The 21,663-nt window shown below is 43.1% G+C and overlaps 1 protein-coding gene across 4 annotated transcripts in view; it reads right to left on the bottom strand.

Annotated features, from left to right (window-relative positions):
- Positions 1–21,663, bottom strand: part of zbtb40 (zinc finger and BTB domain containing 40) — a 43,300-nt gene that overhangs the window by 7,698 nt on the left and 13,939 nt on the right. For all 4 annotated transcript variants that reach the window (XM_075461884.1, XM_075461886.1, XM_075461885.1 and 1 more), the window contains 2 exons: positions 20,867–21,081; positions 19,639–19,795 (listed from right to left, as the gene is read on the bottom strand). In XM_075461884.1, the coding sequence (XP_075317999.1) occupies positions 19,639–19,795; positions 20,867–21,081 (372 nt within the window). The remainder of the gene's footprint in view (positions 1–19,638; positions 19,796–20,866; positions 21,082–21,663) is intronic.

Here is a 21,663-nt window from a genome sequence, read left to right as displayed (position 1 = left end):
GTGCGATGTCTGTCACTATAGACCAGGGGTCGGGAACCTATGGCTCGCGAGCCAGGTGTGGCTCTTTTGATGATTGCATCTGGCTCGCAGCTTTTCAGATAAAACATAAAATGTTATCACTTGTTTTAATCCATCCATCGATTTTCCACTGCTCATGTCCTGTTCAGGGCTGCAGTTGGCTGCAGGAGCAATTGTCCATTATTTTAATTGGATGATAAAGCCTACGTTGCCCGTTGCTGGGTAAACAGGTAAACACGCCCTTTTGAATCAGTCTGCTCGGTCATTAGCTCAAAGCTAACCCTTCGACGAAGAAGATGGCGAAAAGAAAAAAAGATGATGATTATCGTACATTTCAGGACGAATGGACTGAAGAATTTGCCTTTGTGGAAAGAGCAGGTTCTGCGGTGTGCCTAATTTGCAAAGACAAAATTGCATCGATGAAACGGTCGAATGTAAAGGGGCACTTCGACACACGGCATGCTACCTTTGCATCAAAATACCCTGCGGGAGACAGCAGGAAGAAAGCGTGCCAAGAGCTACTGAGCAGGGTGCAAGCTAGCCAGCAGCAACTCTGCGTATGGACCCAGCAAGGTGACTATAATTCCGCTAGTTTTGCTGGATCTTTAGCAATAGTGAGGAACGGAAAACCATTCACAGATGGCGAGTATGCTAAAACGTTCATGCTGGATGTAGTCAATGAACTTTTTGATGATCTTCCGAACAAAGACAAGATAATCAAACAGATACAAGACATGCCTCTTTCGGCAAGAACTGTTCATGATCGTACCATCATGATGGCAAACCAAGTGGAGGAAATGCAAGTGAAGGACATAAATGCAGCGCCGTTCTTTTCCCTGGCTTTGGATGAGTCAACAGACGTAAGTCATTTGTCGCAGTTCAGTGTGATCTCAAGATATGCTGCTGGTGACACTGCGCCAAGAAAGTCTTGCTTTTCTGCCATTAAAAGGGTCCACAACAGGTGAAGATTTATTCAAGTCTTTCATGGACTTCGCTCGTGAAAAAAATCTACCTATGGATAAACTGATGGTGCTCCGTGTATGGTGGGGAAAAACAAAGGATTTGTGGCGCATCTCCGTGAACATGAAAATAGACCCATCCTAAGTTTCCATTGTATTCTACACCAGGAGGCACTTTTGCTCAGATGTGTGACGGGCAGCTTGGCGAAGTGATTCAATTCAATTCAATTCATTTTTATTTATATAGCGCCAAATACAACAAATGTCATCTCAAGGCACTTAGATAGTAAGTCCAATTCAAGCCAATTGGAATTCAATTAATTAATAATAATCATAATTCATAAAATAATACAATTCGTTCATATAGAGCCAATTCAAAAACAATTTCCTAGCTAAGAAAACCAACAGATTGCACTGAAAACTTTTTGTTTTTCGGTCCAATCTCCCGGCCTGAGCGTGCCTGAGGCGACTGTGGAGAGAAACGACTCCCTTTTAACAGGAAGAAACCTCTGGCAGAACCAGACTCAGGAAGGGTGGCCATCCGCCTCCACCAGCTGGGGTTTGAGAAGACAGAAAGGGGGGGAGGGCCGCAGCGGCGGCGGCACTGTAACACCATTCAAAGGATATCTGTTGGAACAGGGAAACACGAGTTAATGACCACAATAATATCACATATACATAAGAGAGTAAAGTGAGGAAAGGTGTGACAGATGAGGCCCCCCAGCAGTCTAGGCCTATAGCAGCTTAACTATGGGATGTTTCAGGATTACCTGAGCCATCCCTATTCAAGGTAAACACAAGAAACTTGTGCTAACGAAAAAATAAATAATAAAATAAAGGACCAGACTCAGTGAGTAATTCCCTATACTCCCTATATAGATCTGCTCCTCACACCACAACAACCATCTTTTTACAGCCACAAGCTACCTCAGCCTCTCACCAACTGCACACCAGTCACAGCGGGGTGGGGATGCAAACCCTGGTTCGGGTAGGGGGAGAAATAAAAGAGGTAAGATAAGCGGGAATGGGATTCAAACCCTGGTTCGGGTAGGGGGTAATGAAAGTATAGAGGGTGCCAGAGGTGGAGGCAGAACAAGACACACTAGCAGATACACTATCAGATTCAACAGACCTAACTATAAGCTTTATAAAAAAGGAAAGTTTTAAGCCTGGTCTTAAAAGTGGAAAGGGTGTCTGCTTCCCGGACATTTACTGGCAGCTCATTCCACAATAGAGGGGCCTGATAACTGAAGGCTCTGCCTCCCATTCTACTTTTAGAAACTCTGGGAACCTCAAGTAAACCTGCAGTTTGGGAACGAAGTGCTCTGTTAGGAAAATATCTTATAATGAGATCTTTAAGATATGATGGAGCTCGGTCATTAAGAGCTTTATATGTAAGGAGAAGAATCTTAAATTCTATTCTGAATTTAACAGGGAGCCAATGAAGAGAAGCTAAAACTGGAGAAATATGATCTCTGCTGTTAGTTCTCATCAAAACTCTGGCTGCAGCATTTTGGATCAGCTGAAGGCTTTTCAGAGAATATGTGGGGCAGCCCAATAATAAAGAATTACAGTAGTCCAATCTTGAAGTAACAAATGCATGGAGCAGTTTTTCTGCATCACTCTGAGACAAGATGTTCCTGATTTTAACAATATTACGAAGATGAAAGAAGGCAGTCCTAGAAACCTGTTTTATATGCGAGTCAAATGATAAATTCTGGTCAAAAATAACTCCAAGGTTCCTCACTGTAGAACTAGAAGCCAATGAAATACCATCTAGAGTAACTATATAGCTAGACAGTTTCTCCCTGAAACGCTCAGGTCCAAAGATAACGACTTCAGTTTGTCTGAATTTAGAAGCAGACAGTTCTGAGTCATCCAGGTCTTTATGTCTTTAAGACATGCTTGTAGTCTGACCAACCTATTGGGTTCATCTGGTTTTATAGATAAGTACAGCTGAGTATCATCAGCATAGCAATGGAAATTTATGCCATGCTGTCTAATAATGTTACCTAATGGAAGCATGTATAAAGTGAAAAGAATCGGTCCAAGCACAGAACCCTGAGGAACTCCATGACTTACTCTGGTGTGTGAGGAAGATTCTTCATTTACAAGAACAAACTGAAATCGATCAGATAAATATGACTTAAACCAGCCTAATGCAGTTCCTTTAATCCCAATAACATGTTCAAGTCTGTGTAATAAGATACTGTGATCGACCGTATCAAATGCAGCACTGAGATCCAACAGGACAAGCACAGACACAAGTCCGCTATCAGAGGCTAAGAGGAGATCATTGGTAACTTTCAGCAGTGCAGTTTCTGTGCTATGATGCACTCTGAATCCTGACTGAAACTCTTCAAACAGATTATTTCTGTGTAAGTGATCACAAAGCTGAGCTGCAACTATTTTTTCAAGAACTTTAGACATAAAAGGGAGATTGGATATAGGTCTATAATGAGCCAACACTTCTGAATCAAGAGTAGGTTTTTTAAGTAAAGGTTTAATTACAGCAACCTTAAAAGTCTGAGGTACATATCCTGTCAACAAAGACAGATTGATCAAATCCAATATGGAAGTGTCAATTAATGGGAAAACCTCCTTGAACAGTCTGGTTGGGATTGGGTCTAAAACACAAGTTGATGGTTTAGAAGAGACTATTGCTGTTGTTAGTTCAGAGAGATCAACTGGGCAGAAGCCGTCTAAATACAAATCAGGTTCTAAAGATACTTCTAAAGCTGCTGTACTTGATGATACATCACTGATAATAGTGGGAAGGACTCCATCAATCTTCTCTCTGATAGAAACAATTTTATTAATAAAGAAGCTCATGAAATCATCACTGCTGAGAGTTAAAGGAATACCTGGCTCAGCAGAGCTCGGACTCTTAGTCAGACTGGCTACAGCGCTGAAAAGAAACCTGGGATTATTCTTATTCTCTTCTATCAATGATGAATAATAAGCAGTTCTAGCTTTACGAAGGGCTTTCTTATACGTTATTAAACTATCTTTCCAGACTAACTGAGACTCTTCTAAATTAGAGGAACGGCACTGTCTCTCCAGCTTTCTTGCAGTCTGCTTTAAAGCACGCAGCTGTGAATTATACCAAGGAGCCAGCCTCTTCTGACTGATTACCTTCCTTTTCAGAGGGGCAACATTGTCCAGTGCTGTACGCATTGAAACTATAGTGCTGTCAACAAGAGAGTCAAGTGCTGCTGGAGTAAAGTTTAGGTAGTCGTCCTCTGTCATATCTGCACATGGCAGTGAAGAAAAGGATGATGGAATTAATTCTTTAAATCTGGTTACAGCATCCTCTGATAGACACCTTCTATATGTACATTTCTTCTCAGAAACTGTATAGTCAAGTAATGTAAACTCAAAGGTTATCAGAAAATGGTCAGATAAGACAGGGTTATGAGGGAACACTGTTAACTGTTCACTCTCAATGCCATAAGTCAGAACAAGATCAAGGGTGTGATTAAAGCTGCAGTCTGCAAGATTTGTTGTTTTCATACATAAAATCCTACTTTTTGGCATTTTAAGAGTTTACATGATCTATCAGAACGCTTGAAGTTGAAAACGGTGACCTCCGTAGTCGCAAAATGCAAGAAATGCTTATTTTTTTTTTTTTTTGCTCCAAGTCTTTTTATTAATGTTTATACATTGACATTGTACAGAGTACGTAAATCCAGATGATTACAAGCATTACAAATATAAACATCAACCCCCCTTGCTCCAACAGAGCCCCATCCCTGCAACAATAGCCCCGTACCATCGTCCATATACAAAAAAAAACAAAAAAAACCAGAAAACAATAATAAATTAATTAAAAGAATAAAATAAAAAAGAAAAGTATATAAATTAATTAAATAATAATTAAGGGAAAGTAAATGGATAAATAATTAAACAGAAAATAGTCCTTATAAATTCCAGATCATTCCAGTTCAGGATCCATCATATACAACACCACCAAAATCAGACATCTAATTTTTCTAAATGACTCAAAAATGGTTCCCATATAGAATAAAATTTTTGAATACACCCTTTTGTGGAATAACGAATCTTCTCTAATACCAAATGGTGCAGAAGGTCGTTGATCCACATTTTAAAGGTTGGGGGAAGTTTCTCCTTCCACTTAAACAGTATCAGTCGCCTGGCTATGAGAGTTGCAAAGGCTATCATGCTCTTCGTCTTATGATTAAGGTGAGCGTCATAAGGAGTTGTTCCAAATATGGCTGTAATGGCAGAAGGCTCTATAGGTATTCGCAAAACATCTGAAAAAGTTTTAAATATTGATTGCCAGAAGTTGTCTAATTTCGAACAAGACCAAAACATGTGTGAGAGGGTGGCTGGCATTAGTCTGCATCGATCACAAATGGGGTCAATATTAAGTGTGAATTTTGCTAACCTCACTTTAGACCAATGAAGGCGATGTACAACTTTGAACTGGATAACTATATGTCGTAGGCAGATTGAGGAGGAATGTATTCTATCTAAGGCTCTTTCCCAGATATTGTCAGGAAGTTCAGACCCCAAGTCAGCCTCCCACTGAGTCTTTAGTGATGTCAACGGTTCCAAATTATATGAATTTAGTAGGGAGTATATGCTCCCAATCACCCCTTTGGAGCTTGCTTTAAACTTCAAAATGTGATTTAAGAGGGAGTCAGGCGGTTGGGATGGGAAATGTGTAAGTGTTTTTGATATGAAATTACGGAGCTGCAAAAATCTGAAAAACTGAGAGTTTGGGATTTTGAATTTGAGCTTTAACTGATCAAAGGTTGCAAAGATATTATCTATGAATAGATTCTTTATTGTGGCAACCCCTCTATTAGTCCATTCATAAAAAGCACCGTCCATAACTGATGGCGTGAACTGGTGATTTTTTATTATAGGGGCACAAGTGGGCAAATCCTTAAGAGAGAAGTTTCGTCTGAATTGTGTCAATATTTTAAAAGAATGCTTCACAATCGGATTTGAGGTGTATTTAGATATTGGTTCCCAGAGGGGGAGTTTTGAGCATAGAAGTGAATGTAAGGAGGTATGAAGACACGAGGAGGTTTCCATTCGTAACCACTCAGGATTAGTGGCAGATGGAGGATCTTTCCAAAACAGCATAGTCCTTATGTTAGCTGCCCAATAGTAAAACTGAAAGTTAGGGAGGGATAATCCTCCATAACGGCGATGTTGTTGTAAGATTCTTTTCCGTATACGAGGGGTTTTCTTGTTCCATATAAATCCTGACACCAAATTGTTCACTGACATAAAAAAAGATTTGGATAGATATAAGGGGATGCACTGAAATACATATAAAAATTTAGGCAAAACATTCATTTTAATTACGTTAATTCTGCCACCTAGTGACAGAGGGAGAAAATTCCAGCGTTCTAAGTCTTGCTTAAGGTGGTTTAATAGCGGTGAAAAATTGGTTTTGAATATGTCTTTTAAGTCATGTGTTATCCAGATTCCTAGGTATTTGAATTTGTGTGAACTGACTTTAAGTGGGAACAAACCAAAGTCAATTTGTTTTGCTGCTGCATTTACTGGCATAATTTCAGACTTTTGTAGATTGATTTTGTATCCTGATATTTTGCCGAATTTTTCAAGAAGGTTCAGAGTAATAGGTAGACTAGTCAAAGGCTGAGACAAATATAGAAGCGTGTCGTCAGCATACAAGGACACCTTATTATCTGAGTCATATCTCTGTATTCCCTTTATATTGTCTTCACCACGTATAGCTAAGGCTAGTGGCTCGATTGCAATGGCAAACAGGAGGGGTGACAGGGGACAACCCTGCCGGGTGCCGCGGTGGAGAGGGAAGTAGGAGGAGAGGTTGTTGTTCGTACGGACGGCTGCTAGTGGGGAGGAGTACAGAATTTTAATCCAGGAGATAAATTTTTCACTAAAGCCAAATTGTCTGAGAGTGTAGAAAAGGTAATCCCACTCCACCCGGTCAAACGCCTTCTCGGCATCAAGTGATAGTAATATTTCTGGAAAGTCGGGTGGAGTGTGACCATAAAGAATATTAAATAGGCGTCTAATGTTAAAGAAGGAATGGCGACCTTTAATAAAGCCAGTTTGATCATCGGCTACAATTGAGGGCAACACCGTCTCTAAGCGGCAAGCCAGGATTTTGGAGAGAATTTTACTATCCACATTTAAGAGTGAGATGGGACGGTATGAACCACAATCTAAAAGGTTTCTATCTTTTTTCGGAATAAGGGAGATGATAGCTTGTCGCATTGTTAGAGGAAGGGAGCCAGTGGCATATGACTCCTCGAATACAGAGAGCAGGATGGGAGAGAGTTGGTCTGCAAATTTCTGAAAGAATTCACTTGGAAACCCATCGGGTCCTGGGGATTTTCCGGTTTGCATGAGCCTAATCGCTTTAATAAGTTCCTCTACAGAAAGTGATTTGTCTAGCTCGGATACAATTTTGTCATCAATTGTAGGAACCTTTATTTTCCTAAAAAAAGAGTCAAACAAAGCGTGGTCACTAAGGGATTCACTATCATACAGCTTCGAGTAAAATTTGTGGAAACAAGAATTAATCTCAGAATGGTCTGTATGTTTGATGCCAGATTCGTCGTTTATTTCAGCTATTGTCCTATCCACAGTTTTCTGGTGGAGTTGTTGGGCAAGAATCCTCCCTGTCTTTTCACCACTTTCGTATATTTTACTCTGTGACTTATTTATTAGGTTTTCAATGTGTCTCGTTGATAGTAGGTTGAACTCAGTTTGAAAAGTTAGTCGTAGTTTGAGTAAATCATCGGATGGGGTAACAGCAAGGGTAGCATCAAGTTTGAGAATGTCATTTGTTAGCTGTTCAAGTCTCATATTATGACGTTTCCTTTGTTGTGCGCCATACGATATTATTTGTCCTCTCAAATACGCCTTCATGGATTCCCACACTGTTAAAGAGGACATTCCTGGAGTCTGGTTATGTTCCAGGAAGAAGGTTATTTCAGAGGAGATAAACTTGATGAAGTCTTCATCTGAAAGAAGTAAAGTGTTAAGACGCCAGGGGTGATAATTGGCTTTGGAAATCGGTATGCATAGTGTCATCAAAAAGGGTGCGTGGTCCGAGATAACTATGGCCTGATATTCACATTTTTTAATTAGTGAGAGAAGTTTTTTATCCAAAAACAAATAGTCTATGCGTGAGTATGTTTTGTGGACTGGAGAAAAGAAGGAGTAACTTCTAGCTGTAGGGTTTTGAAAGCGCCACACATCAACTACACCATACGTATCAAGAAAAAGCTGCAGTTGAGCAGCTGCACTGGATTTGGACGCAGTCTTAGATGAACTACGGTCCAAAGTAGGTGATAGCGTACAATTCATATCACCTCCAAAGATGAGATGATGCGTGTCCATATTGGGGATGTGCGCAAAGAAATTTATAAAGAAGGAGTTGTCGTCCCAGTGTGGTGCATATACATTGGCCAGGACAACCGGTGTGTTGTACAGTCTGCCTACTACAATTATGTAGCGGCCTGAGGAGTCCGTTTCAACCTTTGACATAACAAATGGGATGTTCTTATTAATAAGGATGGCCACACCTCTAGATTTAGAATGAAAATTAGAGTGATATGATTGTCCGATCCAACCTCCCCTGAGTCGAAAATGATCAAAAGTTCGGAGGTGTGTCTCCTGGAGAAAGGCGATTCCCACCTTTAATTTACTCAGATGGGTTAATACTTTTTTTCGTTTGGTGGGGTGGTTCAAGGACTTTACATTCCAGCTTACAAAAGCCACCTCGCAATCAGCTGAACTATCCGAAAAACCTGTCTTAGTTATAGCCATAATCAAGAGTGAGAAGGATTGATATTCTGTTTAAGTTTCCTATATTTATTGTGTTGGAAAGGACCTTCAAAAAAATCAAAGTTGAACAAGGAACCAAGGAGAAAAAAAAGAAAAGAAAAAAAAGACAAGAAAAATAAAGGTTGACCAGGTACAGCAACTCCCCGAGCCTCACCTATCAGAACAAGGTGAATCCCAAACCCCTCGCAAAAACATCTACACATTTAAGTGCTTGTTGGGTTACACTAGTCCTAAAAGAACAAGCTCTGCTGTTAAAGAGCACACTTTCAAATAAGGCACCAAAGAAACAGCCTAAGATAAACATAATTTCTTCTGTTGTCTAAATTAAAGAGAATAATAAGGTAACAGAAGCACATTACAGTAATCTGACAAATCAGATTGTTATATCTGCTGTAAATAAAATGAAAGCATGAGAAACAGGAGTTTTAACTTTAACTGACTTCACTCCCTTCAGTCAGGGTGATATGTATGGGTGATAGAGTTTAAAGTACCAACCTTATACATGCGCAGCATTTAGAAAAATCACCCGTTTTAAATCACAGTCAGTCTGGTAAGATTTCGGCTTTCACGTAAGCCATGGCTTCTCCCGGGCTTTGAAACCGTTTCTCAGTTCCGTTATACGTGATCCGGAGTCGCGCTGGGTAAAGGAGACCGTATTTAACACCGTCTCGACCACGAAGCAGTCGTCGCACCTCGTTGAAGGCAGATCTGGCCTGTACGATGCTTGGGGGATAGTCCGGGAAAATTAAAACATCTGTCCCGTTCAATCGGAGCGGTCCGGACTCCCTGGCGCGGCGGAGGATGTCTACGCAATCCTGGTAGTAATGAACTTTCGCCATGATGACCCGGGGTTTTCCGTCTTGGCTTCTCGGCTGCAGACCTCTGTGAGACCGGTCGATCAGGATGTCTTTATCCAGTTTCAGCGCTTCTCTTAGCAGTTTGGAGACAGCCGTTGGTGAGCTTGAGCCTGGGGTTTCTGGGACGTTTAATATTCGGATGTTGGAGCGTCTCATTCTTCCTTCCATGTCAAGACACTTCTCCCGCAAACTGCCGACCTCCGTCTCAAGTTTCCCCACTTTCGTTAGCAACGAGGTAACGTCGTCTGAACAGGATGACAGCCCCTGCTCCATGTGCGACACCGTTGTTTTCATCACCTCCACTTCGGAGCGGATCGCGGCGGTGTTGTTAGCCAGCTCAGACTTTACTGCCTGTAGCTCGGATTTGATGTTTTCAAAATCTTCAGATAGAGCGGCTTTAAGCTCCGACCTGAGCAGCGTGGCTATTTCTGATTTCAACGCCGCGAGGATTTCGGTCTTCAGGTCCGCCAAGTCCATTTGGTCAGCAGGCTGAGGTGTACTACACTTGGGTGGCGGCTCACTCGAGCTCGAGGTTTTTGGCCCAGTTGCAGAGGCTCCTCCGGTGAACTCGAATTTCCGCAAATTGTAGGCCATGTATCACAGAAAAAATAATGTATTGTGATAAAAAATAGTGACTGAGGCGATGTGTCGCAGGTTCCTGTTGAATACTGTGCCTAGAAAAGGAATTTAAAACGAAATTCAGCAGAGCATGTCACTTGTGCTGCCTACTCCATCGCCTGCTCACTAGCGCCCCCCCAAGAAATGCTTATTTTTTAACCGAAAAATAAAAAGTTATTCAACTTCCTGTCCCGCCCCTTCAAAACACATGAGAACTCGTGCACGTCTACGTGCACGCCAGATGCGCCTACACGACTCCTCATTCATCAACTCACCTGTCATTTGCGATCATGGAAGACACAGTAAGTAGACTAGCCCGTAATGAAGTTCAATAGTCCAGATAAATAAGCGTGGGGACGAGCCTACCTTGTATCGCGCGTGCACAATCGGTGATTGACAGGCAGCAGAGCCCAGCTCGTAAACCTGATTGGTTACCTTTTACCGGTCCGGTCTGCAATTTTGTAAACAAACCTGCTGGCTTTGGAGGGACCTAGTGGGACATATAGGGGACCTAGAGAACTCTTTTTTTTTTGTATTGGGGTATTTAATGTACTACTTTCAGAATCCCCGGACAGTTCCAGGCATTATGCTTGAAAAAGAGTTGCAGACTGCAGCTTTAAGGCAGTGAGTCGGTCTGTGAACACTCTGAGAAAATCCAATAGAGTCCAATATAGAATTAAAGTTCATATTCAGGCTGTCATTTTCAACATCTACATGAATATTAAAGTCACCCACTACAATGACTTTATCTGTACTCAGCACTAACTGGGATAAAAACTCTGAGAATTCAGACAGAAACTCAGAATAAGGGCCAGGTGGACGATACACAACAACAAACACAAGAGGTTTCTGGGATTTCCACTTTGCGTGGGAAAAACTGAGAATCAGAGATTCAAAAGAGCTCAAACTAATCTTGGGTCTGGGACTGATGAGTAACCCTGATCTGAAAATAGCTGCCACTCCTCCTCCTCTGCCTGTGGTTCGAGGAACGTGAACATTTAAACAGTCAGAGGGAGTTGATTCATTAATGCTAACATGATCCTCCTGCTGCAGCCAGGTTTCTGTAAGACAAAATATATCAATATGATGATCACAAATCAACTCATTCACTAACAGAGACTTGGAAAGGAGAGATCTGATATTCAGCAAACCACATTTAATAGTTTGATGTTTTTGTTCAGTTAAAGTTTTTGTTTTAATAATTTCTTTTTGCACAAGAGGATTTGCTCCTTTTGTGTTAATTGATTGGGTGGGTAGCAGCAGGTGGGAAGCTGCAGAGAAGTGTGTAAGACTACAACTCTGCATCCTGGTCTGAACCCTGGGTTGTCATGTTTTAGGGTGGCAAATAAATTCATCCATATTTCTAGAAATGAGAGCTGCTCCTTCCAAAGTGGGATGTATGCCGTCTCTCCTCATCAGACCAGGTTTTCTCCAGAAAGATTGCCAATTATCTCTGTAGCCCACGTTGTTTGCTGGACACCATCTAGACAACCAGCGATTGTAGGACGACATGCGGCTAAACATGTCATCACTGGTCAGATTTGGCAGGGGTCCAGAGAAAACTACGGAGTCCCACATTGTTTTGGCAAAATTACACACCGATGCAACATTAATTTTAGTAACCTCCGATTGGCGTAACCGGGTGTCATTAACGCCGACATGAATAACTATTTTACCGTATTTACGTTTATCCTTAGCCAGCAGTTTTAAATAGGATTCTATGTCGCCCGCTCTGGCCCCTGGAATGCATTTGACTATGGCCGCTGGTGTCTCTAATGCCACGTTTCTGACTATGGAGCTGCCAGTTACCAGGGTTTTGTCCTCAGCGGGTGTGTCGCTGAGTGGGGAAAATCTGTTTGAAGCGTGGACAGCTCGATGGTGAACAACGGGCTTGACTTTAGAGCTATGCCTCTTCCTGACAGTCACCCAGCCACGTTGTAATCCTGGCTGCTCAGGTTCTGCTAGGGGGAGGCTAATTGAGCTAGCTACGCTAGGTGGCTCCACACTGGCAAAAGGGACCTGGCTCGCTATCATGATGTGATGTCGCTGGTCATTCGTGTGATCAACTTTATTGTTGCCCGAGCCTTAAATGATCACCAGTTTAAAACACTGCTGGATGAAGTTGGAAATAACTATCACGGTCTGCTTTTGCACAGCAATGTGCGTTGGTTGTCAAGAGGGAAGGTGCTCAGCCGTTTTGCGGCTTGCCTGAACGAAATCCGGACTTTCCTTGAAATGAAAGGCATCGAGCATCCTGAGCTAGCCGAAATTGAGTGGCTCCTCAAGTTTTACCATCTCGTGGATATGACTGATCATCTGAAGCAGCTCAACGTGAAAATGAAAGGCATTGGAAATACAGTGTTATCCCTTCAACACGCCGTGTTTGCTTTTGAAAACAAGCTGGAGCTCTTTATCATGGATCTTAAAACAGGTCGTTTATTACATTTTGAAAAACTGAGACAATTTAAAGATGCATGCACAGCAAGTGAGCCCACTCAAAACTTTGATCTCCACCAGCTAGCTGGCTTCACATCCAGTCTCCTACAGTCGTTCAAAGCACGCTTTGGAGAATTTCGTGAGCACACTCGTCTTTTTAAGTTCATCACCCATCCAAACGAGTGTTCACTGAACACAGCCGACCTGAGTTACATTCCTGATGTCTCCCTCAGAGATTTTGAAGCAGAAGTGGCTGACCTGAAGGCCTCAGACATGTGGGTGAATAAGTTCAAGTCACTGAATGAAGATTTGGAAAGAATCGCACGACAGAAAGCGGAGTTGGCGAGCAAGCACATGTGGACAGAAATGAAAAAACTTCAACCCGAAGACCAGCTGATTATCAAAACTTGGAACGCGCTTCCTGTCACATACGACACACTGAAGCGTGTGAGTATTGCTGTATTGACCATGTTTGGATCTACGTAGTCATGTGAGCAGTCATTTTCACATCTTAAAAACATCAAGTCCAACCTACGATTACGTTTAACGGATGAAAGCCTCAACGCCTGCATGAAGCTTAACCTCACCAAGTACCAACCAGACTACAAAGCCATCAGCAAATCCATGCAGCACCAGAAGTCGCATTAATGGTGAGTATTATAACAACACTTTTTAAAAGAATAAATTCAGAGGCTTATTATACTCACATTTAGTTTAATTCAGTCTTAAAATATATTATATGGCTCTCACTGAAATAAATTTCCAAATATTTTGCTTTAATGGCTCTCTGAGTCAAAAAGGTTCCTGACCCCTGCTATAGACAATCTTTACACGCACATATGCGTCGTAGTTGTCTTCCCGGTCATTGGGCCTCATGCAACAACCGTTCGTACGCACAGATTTGTTCTTAAGTCGTGCGTACAAGTGATTTAAGAGAATTTGCGCATTCACCAATCTTTTCCTATTTTACTTTTTTTTTCAGGTAAGAAGTGATCCAGACCTGTCGTAGGAGTTTCCTAAAATAGTCCGCTGTTATTCCAATCAAGTTTGCTTGACTAATGGATTGTATATTTAATTACTTTGAAGCCTAAACATAAATAAATGTATACATTATACCCCATTATGATGCTGACATTATTCTGTTTGACTTAAATTATGCACTAATTGAAGGTTCATTTGACTCTGTATATAACAAGGTCAATGGGAAGTGTAACCAGCGGCTGACTTGCTACTTTTGGATGCCTTAGCGCGTCAGGCTCTTGGAAGAGAGCGTGTAGATATCCATGTGGAGACAGACGAATGGCTGATATCGCGATTTAGATCACCAAGGACTGTGCTGCTCCAAATATGCAGCTTGCTAGAGCCACAACTCCAGAGAAAAACACGCCGATCAAACCCAGTTCCACCACACGTCCAGGTCCTCACCACCCTTGGATTTTTGGCCACTGGAACCTTTCAGAGGGAGATTGGAGACAGATCGGGGGTGTCCCAGTCCTCTGTGAGTCGTGCGCTCCCCTTGGTCATCAAAGCTCTCATCAGTTTATCACCCATGGTGCATCAGATTCCCATACACCGCTGTCCAACAAGTACAAATTAAGAGGGACTTTCATGCCGTGGCTGGACTGCCAAACATAATCGGAGCAATGCACACATATACGCATCAAAGCAGCCGTGAGCTGAAGGCCAGGTGGGTGTGTCTCCATACAGCGTTTATTTTCATATCAAACCATTTCTTCTTTATTTCGGTGACATTTCGAACTACAGGTGACATGGTATTAACAGCACTCGTGATAACTTCCCATTTCTTGGCTTTAGCAGGTCCCGTAATTCCACTGCTGACTCTGCTAAAAATGACAGATTTTTCTTTCTGGATCTCTGAAAGCAGAACTTCAGTCTCAGAGCCCCTAAAGTTGTTCTTTTTGCGCCTTGATGCCATTCTCATGACTCAACACTTCCTGGCACAGGAGAGAGGAAGCACAGCCTTATATGGTATTATTTAGGGCGTGGAGTATGCAAATTTACTATCCTCGTGCACGTGCACTTAAATACGCACGGGTGGCATTCATCATTTACGCAGGTCGTACACACTTTTTCCCAAGTTAAGAGCGTTTGTTGAATCTGACGTGGCGTGTTCGTACGAGACCTTCGTACGGAAAAAGTGAGAGAAATTTAGAATAAAAATACGAAAATGTTCTTGCATGAGGCCCATTGTATAATAAAGAGAGCGCACCTCCTCACTGAAGCGAGCGAGTTCAGAGCAACATGTTTCCTGTGTTTCTTCTACAAGAAGCTGAGTGAGTTTCCTACGTGTGTGAGGGATGTGTTCATCAGCTGAGACGTCAGGAGGGGGCTCCCGAACAGCAAGAGAGACCACCGCTGCTGGAGAGCAAACAGCTGACCGGTCAGATATAGGATTTTAATTCAAAATACCTGTTCTGTATTTATCTGAAACAGTTGTCACATGTCATGTTCAACTTTGACAGAAAATAAATATTTAATTAAAAATTAACCTTCTGATATCATCAAATCTCAATTAAAGGAGAATTCCGGCTATTTTACAAACATATCCCATCTGTTGGAGACCCAGGAAAGTTGGCCAAAGGGAAAAACGCGAGAAATTTTCATGCCCGCTGCGCAAAGTTGTCCAATTGCGCTGATTTCCATGAAAGCGGGCTCTATCGGGCAAGCTTTTAACCTTTCCTGAGGCTCTTAACGTGTATCAAAATACTTTTTACCGAAATGGCCGTGGTGTCAGTAGCAATACAATTCAACCCAGGGGCTAACCATACCATTAGCTAGCACAGACATTATACATTTTGAGATTTCAAAAACAGCGCACCTACCTCTCTCAGCTTCCATGTTCCACAGGCGTGCGCACAAATCGATCGCCGAAGTCATACACTATAGTATTCCAAAATTGTCTTTTTGTCCACCAAAAACGACCAGCAGCAGCTCCCGTTTCTGGATCATCGTTTTGAGCCATCCTCGCTGCATCTTGTGCCAACAACTCTTCATCAGTGTATTCTGGTTCAAAAAGATAACCCTGACCATCAAACTCGTCAAACTCTTCCATTCCAACATTAGAATCTGACGAACTATCCATCTCTAAATTGCTAACAATAAAATCCCGAGGGTTCTTATCTCCCGCAGCTGAATAATGGGCGAAGGTGCGCGCTTTCAAGCAGTCATGTGACACGTCATGACATCACGGCGAAAATGGGTGTTGAAACGAGTCAGCTGTTTGTCAGGAAACAATAACAAACATGGCAATGTGTAGTTCGGTTCCCGAGGGTCGTTTTTGGTGGACAAAAAGACAATTTTGGAATACTATAGTGTATGACTTCGGCGATCGATTTGTGCGCACGCCTGTGGAACACGGAAGCTGAGAGAGGTAGGTGCGCTGTTTTTGAAATCTCAAAATGTATAATGTCTGTGCTAGCTAATGGTATGGTTAGCCCCTGGGTTGAATTGTATTGGTACTGACACCACGGCCATTTCGGTAAAAAGTATTTTGATACACGTTAAGAGCCTCAGGAAAGGTTAAAAGCTTGCCCGATAGAGCCCGCTTTCATGGAAATCAGCGCAATTGGACAACTTTGCGCAGCGGGCATGAAAATTTCTCGCGTTTTTCCCTTTGGCCATCTTTCCTGGGTCTCCAACAGATGGGATATGTTTGTAAAATAGCCGGAATTCTCCTTTAAAAGTAACAGGGAACATTTCAAATTCACAAAATAGTGATTTGTTTTACATCGTGATATATATCGATATTGAGTGATATAAAAAAAAAAATTATATATCGTGATATGACTTTTTCCTATATCGCCCAGCTCTAATCCAGACTCTTTACATGTGTCGTTCCACGATGGTGGAACACTAAGGCTGCGGCTACACAAAAACGTTTTTCACTGTAAACGATACTTTTTCTTATCGTTTCGCTGTCGCGGCCACACGGCGCCGGCGTTCCCACTACCCCAAAACGATAGTTTTTGAGAACGGGTTCCAGAGTGGGAAAGTTTGAAAACGGCCTCGTTTCGTTTCCATTGTTACAGCTAAAACGTTTTTGCGTCAGTCAAACGTTGACGCTGTGAGCCAATTTTAACACTTCTCTATTGTCTCACAGCGTGGCGTGACACAGTGGCGTGTGTACTGCATCGTTTCATCGTTTTTATCCGTTTTCGTCTGGACCAGAGTCTTTACAGCAGCGCGTTGCCGTGTGGTCGCAAGAATTTTCGTACCGGTTTTCAAAAAAAAACTCGTTTCGTTTTCGTGTAGCCGTAGGCTAAGGAAGCACTATCTATATTGTATCAGTCTGTCAGCTCAATGCAGAACACTAACCCGGACACTGTCTACATAATTGCTGGCGATTTCAATCAGGCCAAACTGAAGACAGTACTTCCACATTATCACAAACATGTGAACTTTGCGACCCGGGGATAGAACTCTCTTGACCAGGTCTACACCAACATCAAGCAGGCATTCAGAGCAGTTCCCCACCCCCACCTGGGGAACTCGGACCATCTCTCTGTTATGCTAATCCCAGTTTACAGACCACTATTGACCAGGAACAAGCCGTCTGTGAAGCAGATCAGAGCATGGCCAGAGGGAGCCACCTCAGCTCTCCAAAACTGTTTTGACTGCACAGACTGGACTGTCTTTAGGGAAGCTGCCACTTCCAACCATCATGTCAACTTGACGGAGTACACAGAGTCTGTGACTGGATACATATCCAAATGCATGGAAGATGTGACCGTCATCAAAAACATCACCACAAGAGCCAACGACAAACCCTGGTTCACCAGGGCGGTACATGAGCTCCTGAGAGCACGGAATGCTGCCTTCAAGTCTGGAGACAAAGACGCCCTTAGATCTGCCAGGGCTGACTTGAACAGAGGCGTGAGAACAGCCAAACGTGCCTATGGACAGAAAATCCAGGCACACTTCACAGACACAAAGGACCACAGGCGCCTGTGGCAAGGCATTCAGTCAGTCTCTGACTACAGGCCAACACCCCCAACCTGTGAGGACAACACTGACTTCCTCAACACACTCAACACATTCTTCAGCATGAACAATGAAACACTACACCTGGACCCAGCAGACGTACGGAGGACCCTACTCAAGGTGAACCCCAGGAAAGCTGCAGGTCCTTGACAACATACCGGGGCGGCTGCTCAGAGACTGTGCTTACCAACTCACAGATGTTCTCACGGACATCTACAACACTTCTCTGAGCCAAACCATCATACCAGCATGCTTCAAAGCAATCACCATCATACCGCTACCCAAGAAATCCCCAGTCTCATCACTGAATGACTACCGGCCCATAGCACTCACTCCCATCATGATGAAGTGCTTTGAAAGGTTGGTCAAGGCCCATATAACATCCAGTCTCCCCACTACGCTTGACCCATTCCAGTTTGCATACCGTCCCAAGCGTTCCACTGATGATGCCATAGCAACAGCACTTCACCTCAGCATTACACATCTGGAAAACAAAAACAGTTATGTGCGGATGCTGTTTATCGACTTCAGCTCCGCCTTCAACACTGTCATCCCTCAACACCTGGTGAATAAACTCAGCGCAATAGGCATCAGCACCCCATTATGCAATTGGTTACTGGACTTCCTTACAAACAGACCACAGACAGTAAGAGTTGGCAAAAACTCCTCAAAGACCACCTTCATGAACACTGGGGTCCCCCAGGGATGTGTTCTCAGCCCGTTATTGTTCACGCTGATGACTCATGACTGTTGTGCCAGATACAATTCGAACCACTTCATCAAGTTCGCAGATGACACAACAGTGGTGGGTCTCATCAGCGACAATGACGACTCAGCCTACAGAGAGGAGGTAAATCTACTCATCAACTGGTGCGACATCAATAATTTACAACTCAATGTAAATAAAACCAAAGAAATGACTGTGGACTTCAGGAAGACACACATGCCACACACCCCACTCATCATAAACGGCAGTGTTGTGGAATCTGTGAAAAGCACCAAGTTCCTGGGGGTGCATATCACAGATGACCTGACCTGGTCTACCAACACCACCTCCCTGGTCAAAAAGGCCCAGCAACGCCTCCACTTCCTTCGCCGGATGAGGAGAGCGAACCTCCCCCCTTCTGCCCTCACCACCTTTTACAGGGGTGCTATTGAGAGCATTCTCACTAGCAGCCTCTCAGTCTGGTACGGCAGCTGCTCTGTTGCCGACCATAAGGCCCTACAAAGAGTGGTAAGGACAGCAGAAAAGATCACCAGATCGGCCCAACCATCTATCCAGGAACTGTATCCGTCCCGCTGCCTCAAGAGAGCAAACAACATCACCAAAGACCCCACTCACCCTGCACACAAACTGTTCACCATCCTACCATCTGGTAAGCGCTACCTCAGCATGCGGTGCAGGACCTCCAGACTCTGCAATAGTTTTTTCCCCACAGGCCATCAGACTACTCAACTCACTTTAGGAATGTCTATGAACATGAAAATACACACCCACTGTATGCTGCTTTGGTCACTTTGTCACTCTACACTTTACTTACTGTACCTTTGCACATCACTATCTACCTCTAATTATTCACCCGTCCATTTGTCTGTACATGTGTGTTTATTTTGTCTTACCTGTGTGCATTATTGTATGTTGCGTATTTTGTGTGTATTATAATGTTGCTGCACATTGGAGTATGGGGGAACGCAATTTCGATCCTCTATGTAATTACTTGCACTGATTGCATAGTTGGATTGACAATAAAGTTCACTTTGACACTTTGACTGTGTGTTTTAATGATGGAGCTATACAGTAGCAGTCAACAATAAAGAAAATGGCACTGAACTGCTCTTCTCTTCATATCACACATTTCAGCTGGTGGTACTGGGTGGGTACCATCAGTGTGGAGCACTTTGTGGAATATCCCGGCGTGTGTTGACCTCACCTTGATGCTCAGCAGCTCGGTGTTTGACTAAGCTAGCAGCGCTGGGAAAGAACTTAAAGCAGACGTCACACTGGACCAGGGTCTTGAGCTGCCGGTTGTGGCTGGCAAACACATCAGGATGGTTGGTCCTGTTATGGTACCAGAGGCCTGACAGTTGCTATGGCAACAAAGAGAAAAATGCAGCCAGGTTCGTAAGTCTTTGAACTGATCATCATTTATCGTGTGTACACCAACAGGGTGGGCTGGAAATTAAGCAACCAAGACCTGATTGAGGTGTAGAGTTTAATTCAAATGGATTCATAAAGATTCATTCATAAAGTCATTAGTTCCCACATTTTCACAAAATCAGGCAAAGTAATTGGACAAACTAAGATAAAGATGAATATAAGGATTACTTTTAACACTTGGATGTAAATCTTAGTTATCAAAGTCTGAAACCCATTAACATCAAATGATCACATGACTGCTGAAGGACCATTTTTATAGCAAATGTAGTGTGTTTAACCCTTTTTTAAACATGGGGACACCCAATAAAACAGGTGGATAAAACTCCCTCACTGCCAGTAGAACTGAGTTTACCCTCTGTCCAGAAACAACAAGCCTTTAACACCAAAGGGTGGGCAAGTCTTCTGTTCTTGTACACGTGCACGTATCACGTAACATACAACAACGCACGTCATCCCAGCATGAGCCATTTTTAATAACCAGATTAACGCATATTTCAGCTGTGGTTTGTTTTCTGCTGCCTCTTATTTAAGCCTCTAGGCGTATCTACACCTCTGTGGATGAGTCATTAAAAGTTCCCACACACTGCTACTAAATGCAACGACACACTTCCTCTCCTGAATCTGTGGTGAAAGCAGTGAGCTGCAGTGGAGGCGTGATGTCCTCAGCACTCATGTTCATGAAGCTGGGCCAGTCAAAGTGTACTTGAGCAGGACACTGAGCCCATGTTGCCCCCTGATATTTCCCCCTGAGTATGATGGAGAAAAGGTGCTGCATGTTTGTAAGTGTATGAGACGTACAAGTGCTTTAAACGACTGACCCGAGGTTAGAAAGGGACTAAATAAGTGCAGACCTCTTACATTAATACTGTGGCTTTTTTTCTTTCAGTGATGGTGTTGTGCTCGAGTTTTCAGAAGTATCAAATCCTGCCGTATTGGATTAATCAGGGTCACCATAGTTTCTGTTTGGATAGACACAGTAAAAGTGTTAACTCTCCTCCTACCTGGTATGACTTGTTGCAGAGCTCACAGCTGAAGGGTTTGCTCCCAGAGTGTGTGGCTTTATGTTTGTCCAGCAGTGCAGCACTGGTGAACACCTTGTTGCAGATGGAACACTTGTGGAACTCCTTTGGGTGGAACTCCTGGATGTGCTGCTGATGCTCCTCCAACGAAGAGAAGCTGAGACAACACTTCTGACAGTCGTGGGGTTCTGACAGGTCTGCCACAGAAAACACAAAGAGAAGGATCTGATTACACAAAGGACCAAACTTCTGTTTTCTTTGACTGGAAATCATTTCAGAGAGAGAGAAAATCAGGCCAACCTTTGATTCTGAAACACAGAAGGCAAAAAAGAAATCCCTTAATATTAATCTCCTCCTTTAAGATAAAAGAAGCAGTTTGACGTTTCCACAGGCTAAAGTGTTTGTCCATTAGGAAAACATCTGTCAGGAATGATGTTAACATTAAATAAACACTTTTTTATTGGTGGACACATCAGTCACTTCCAGTGAGCTACACACACACACACACACACACGCACACGCACACGCACGCACACACACACACACGCACACACGCACACACACACGCGCACACACACACACGCACACACACACACACACACACGCGCACACACATACAAACACACGTACGCACACACGCACACACACACACACACGCGCACACACACACACACACACGTACGCACACACACACACGCGCACACACATACACACACACACGTACGCACACACACACACACACACACACACACACACACACACACACACGCGCACGCACG

This window comes from Odontesthes bonariensis, chromosome 3, assembly GCF_027942865.1.
Source record: "Odontesthes bonariensis isolate fOdoBon6 chromosome 3, fOdoBon6.hap1, whole genome shotgun sequence".
Classification (NCBI taxonomy): Eukaryota; Metazoa; Chordata; class Actinopteri; order Atheriniformes; family Atherinopsidae; genus Odontesthes; species Odontesthes bonariensis.
Note: the sequence above shows the minus strand (reverse complement) of the source record. Positions and strands in the feature narration are given on the sequence as shown.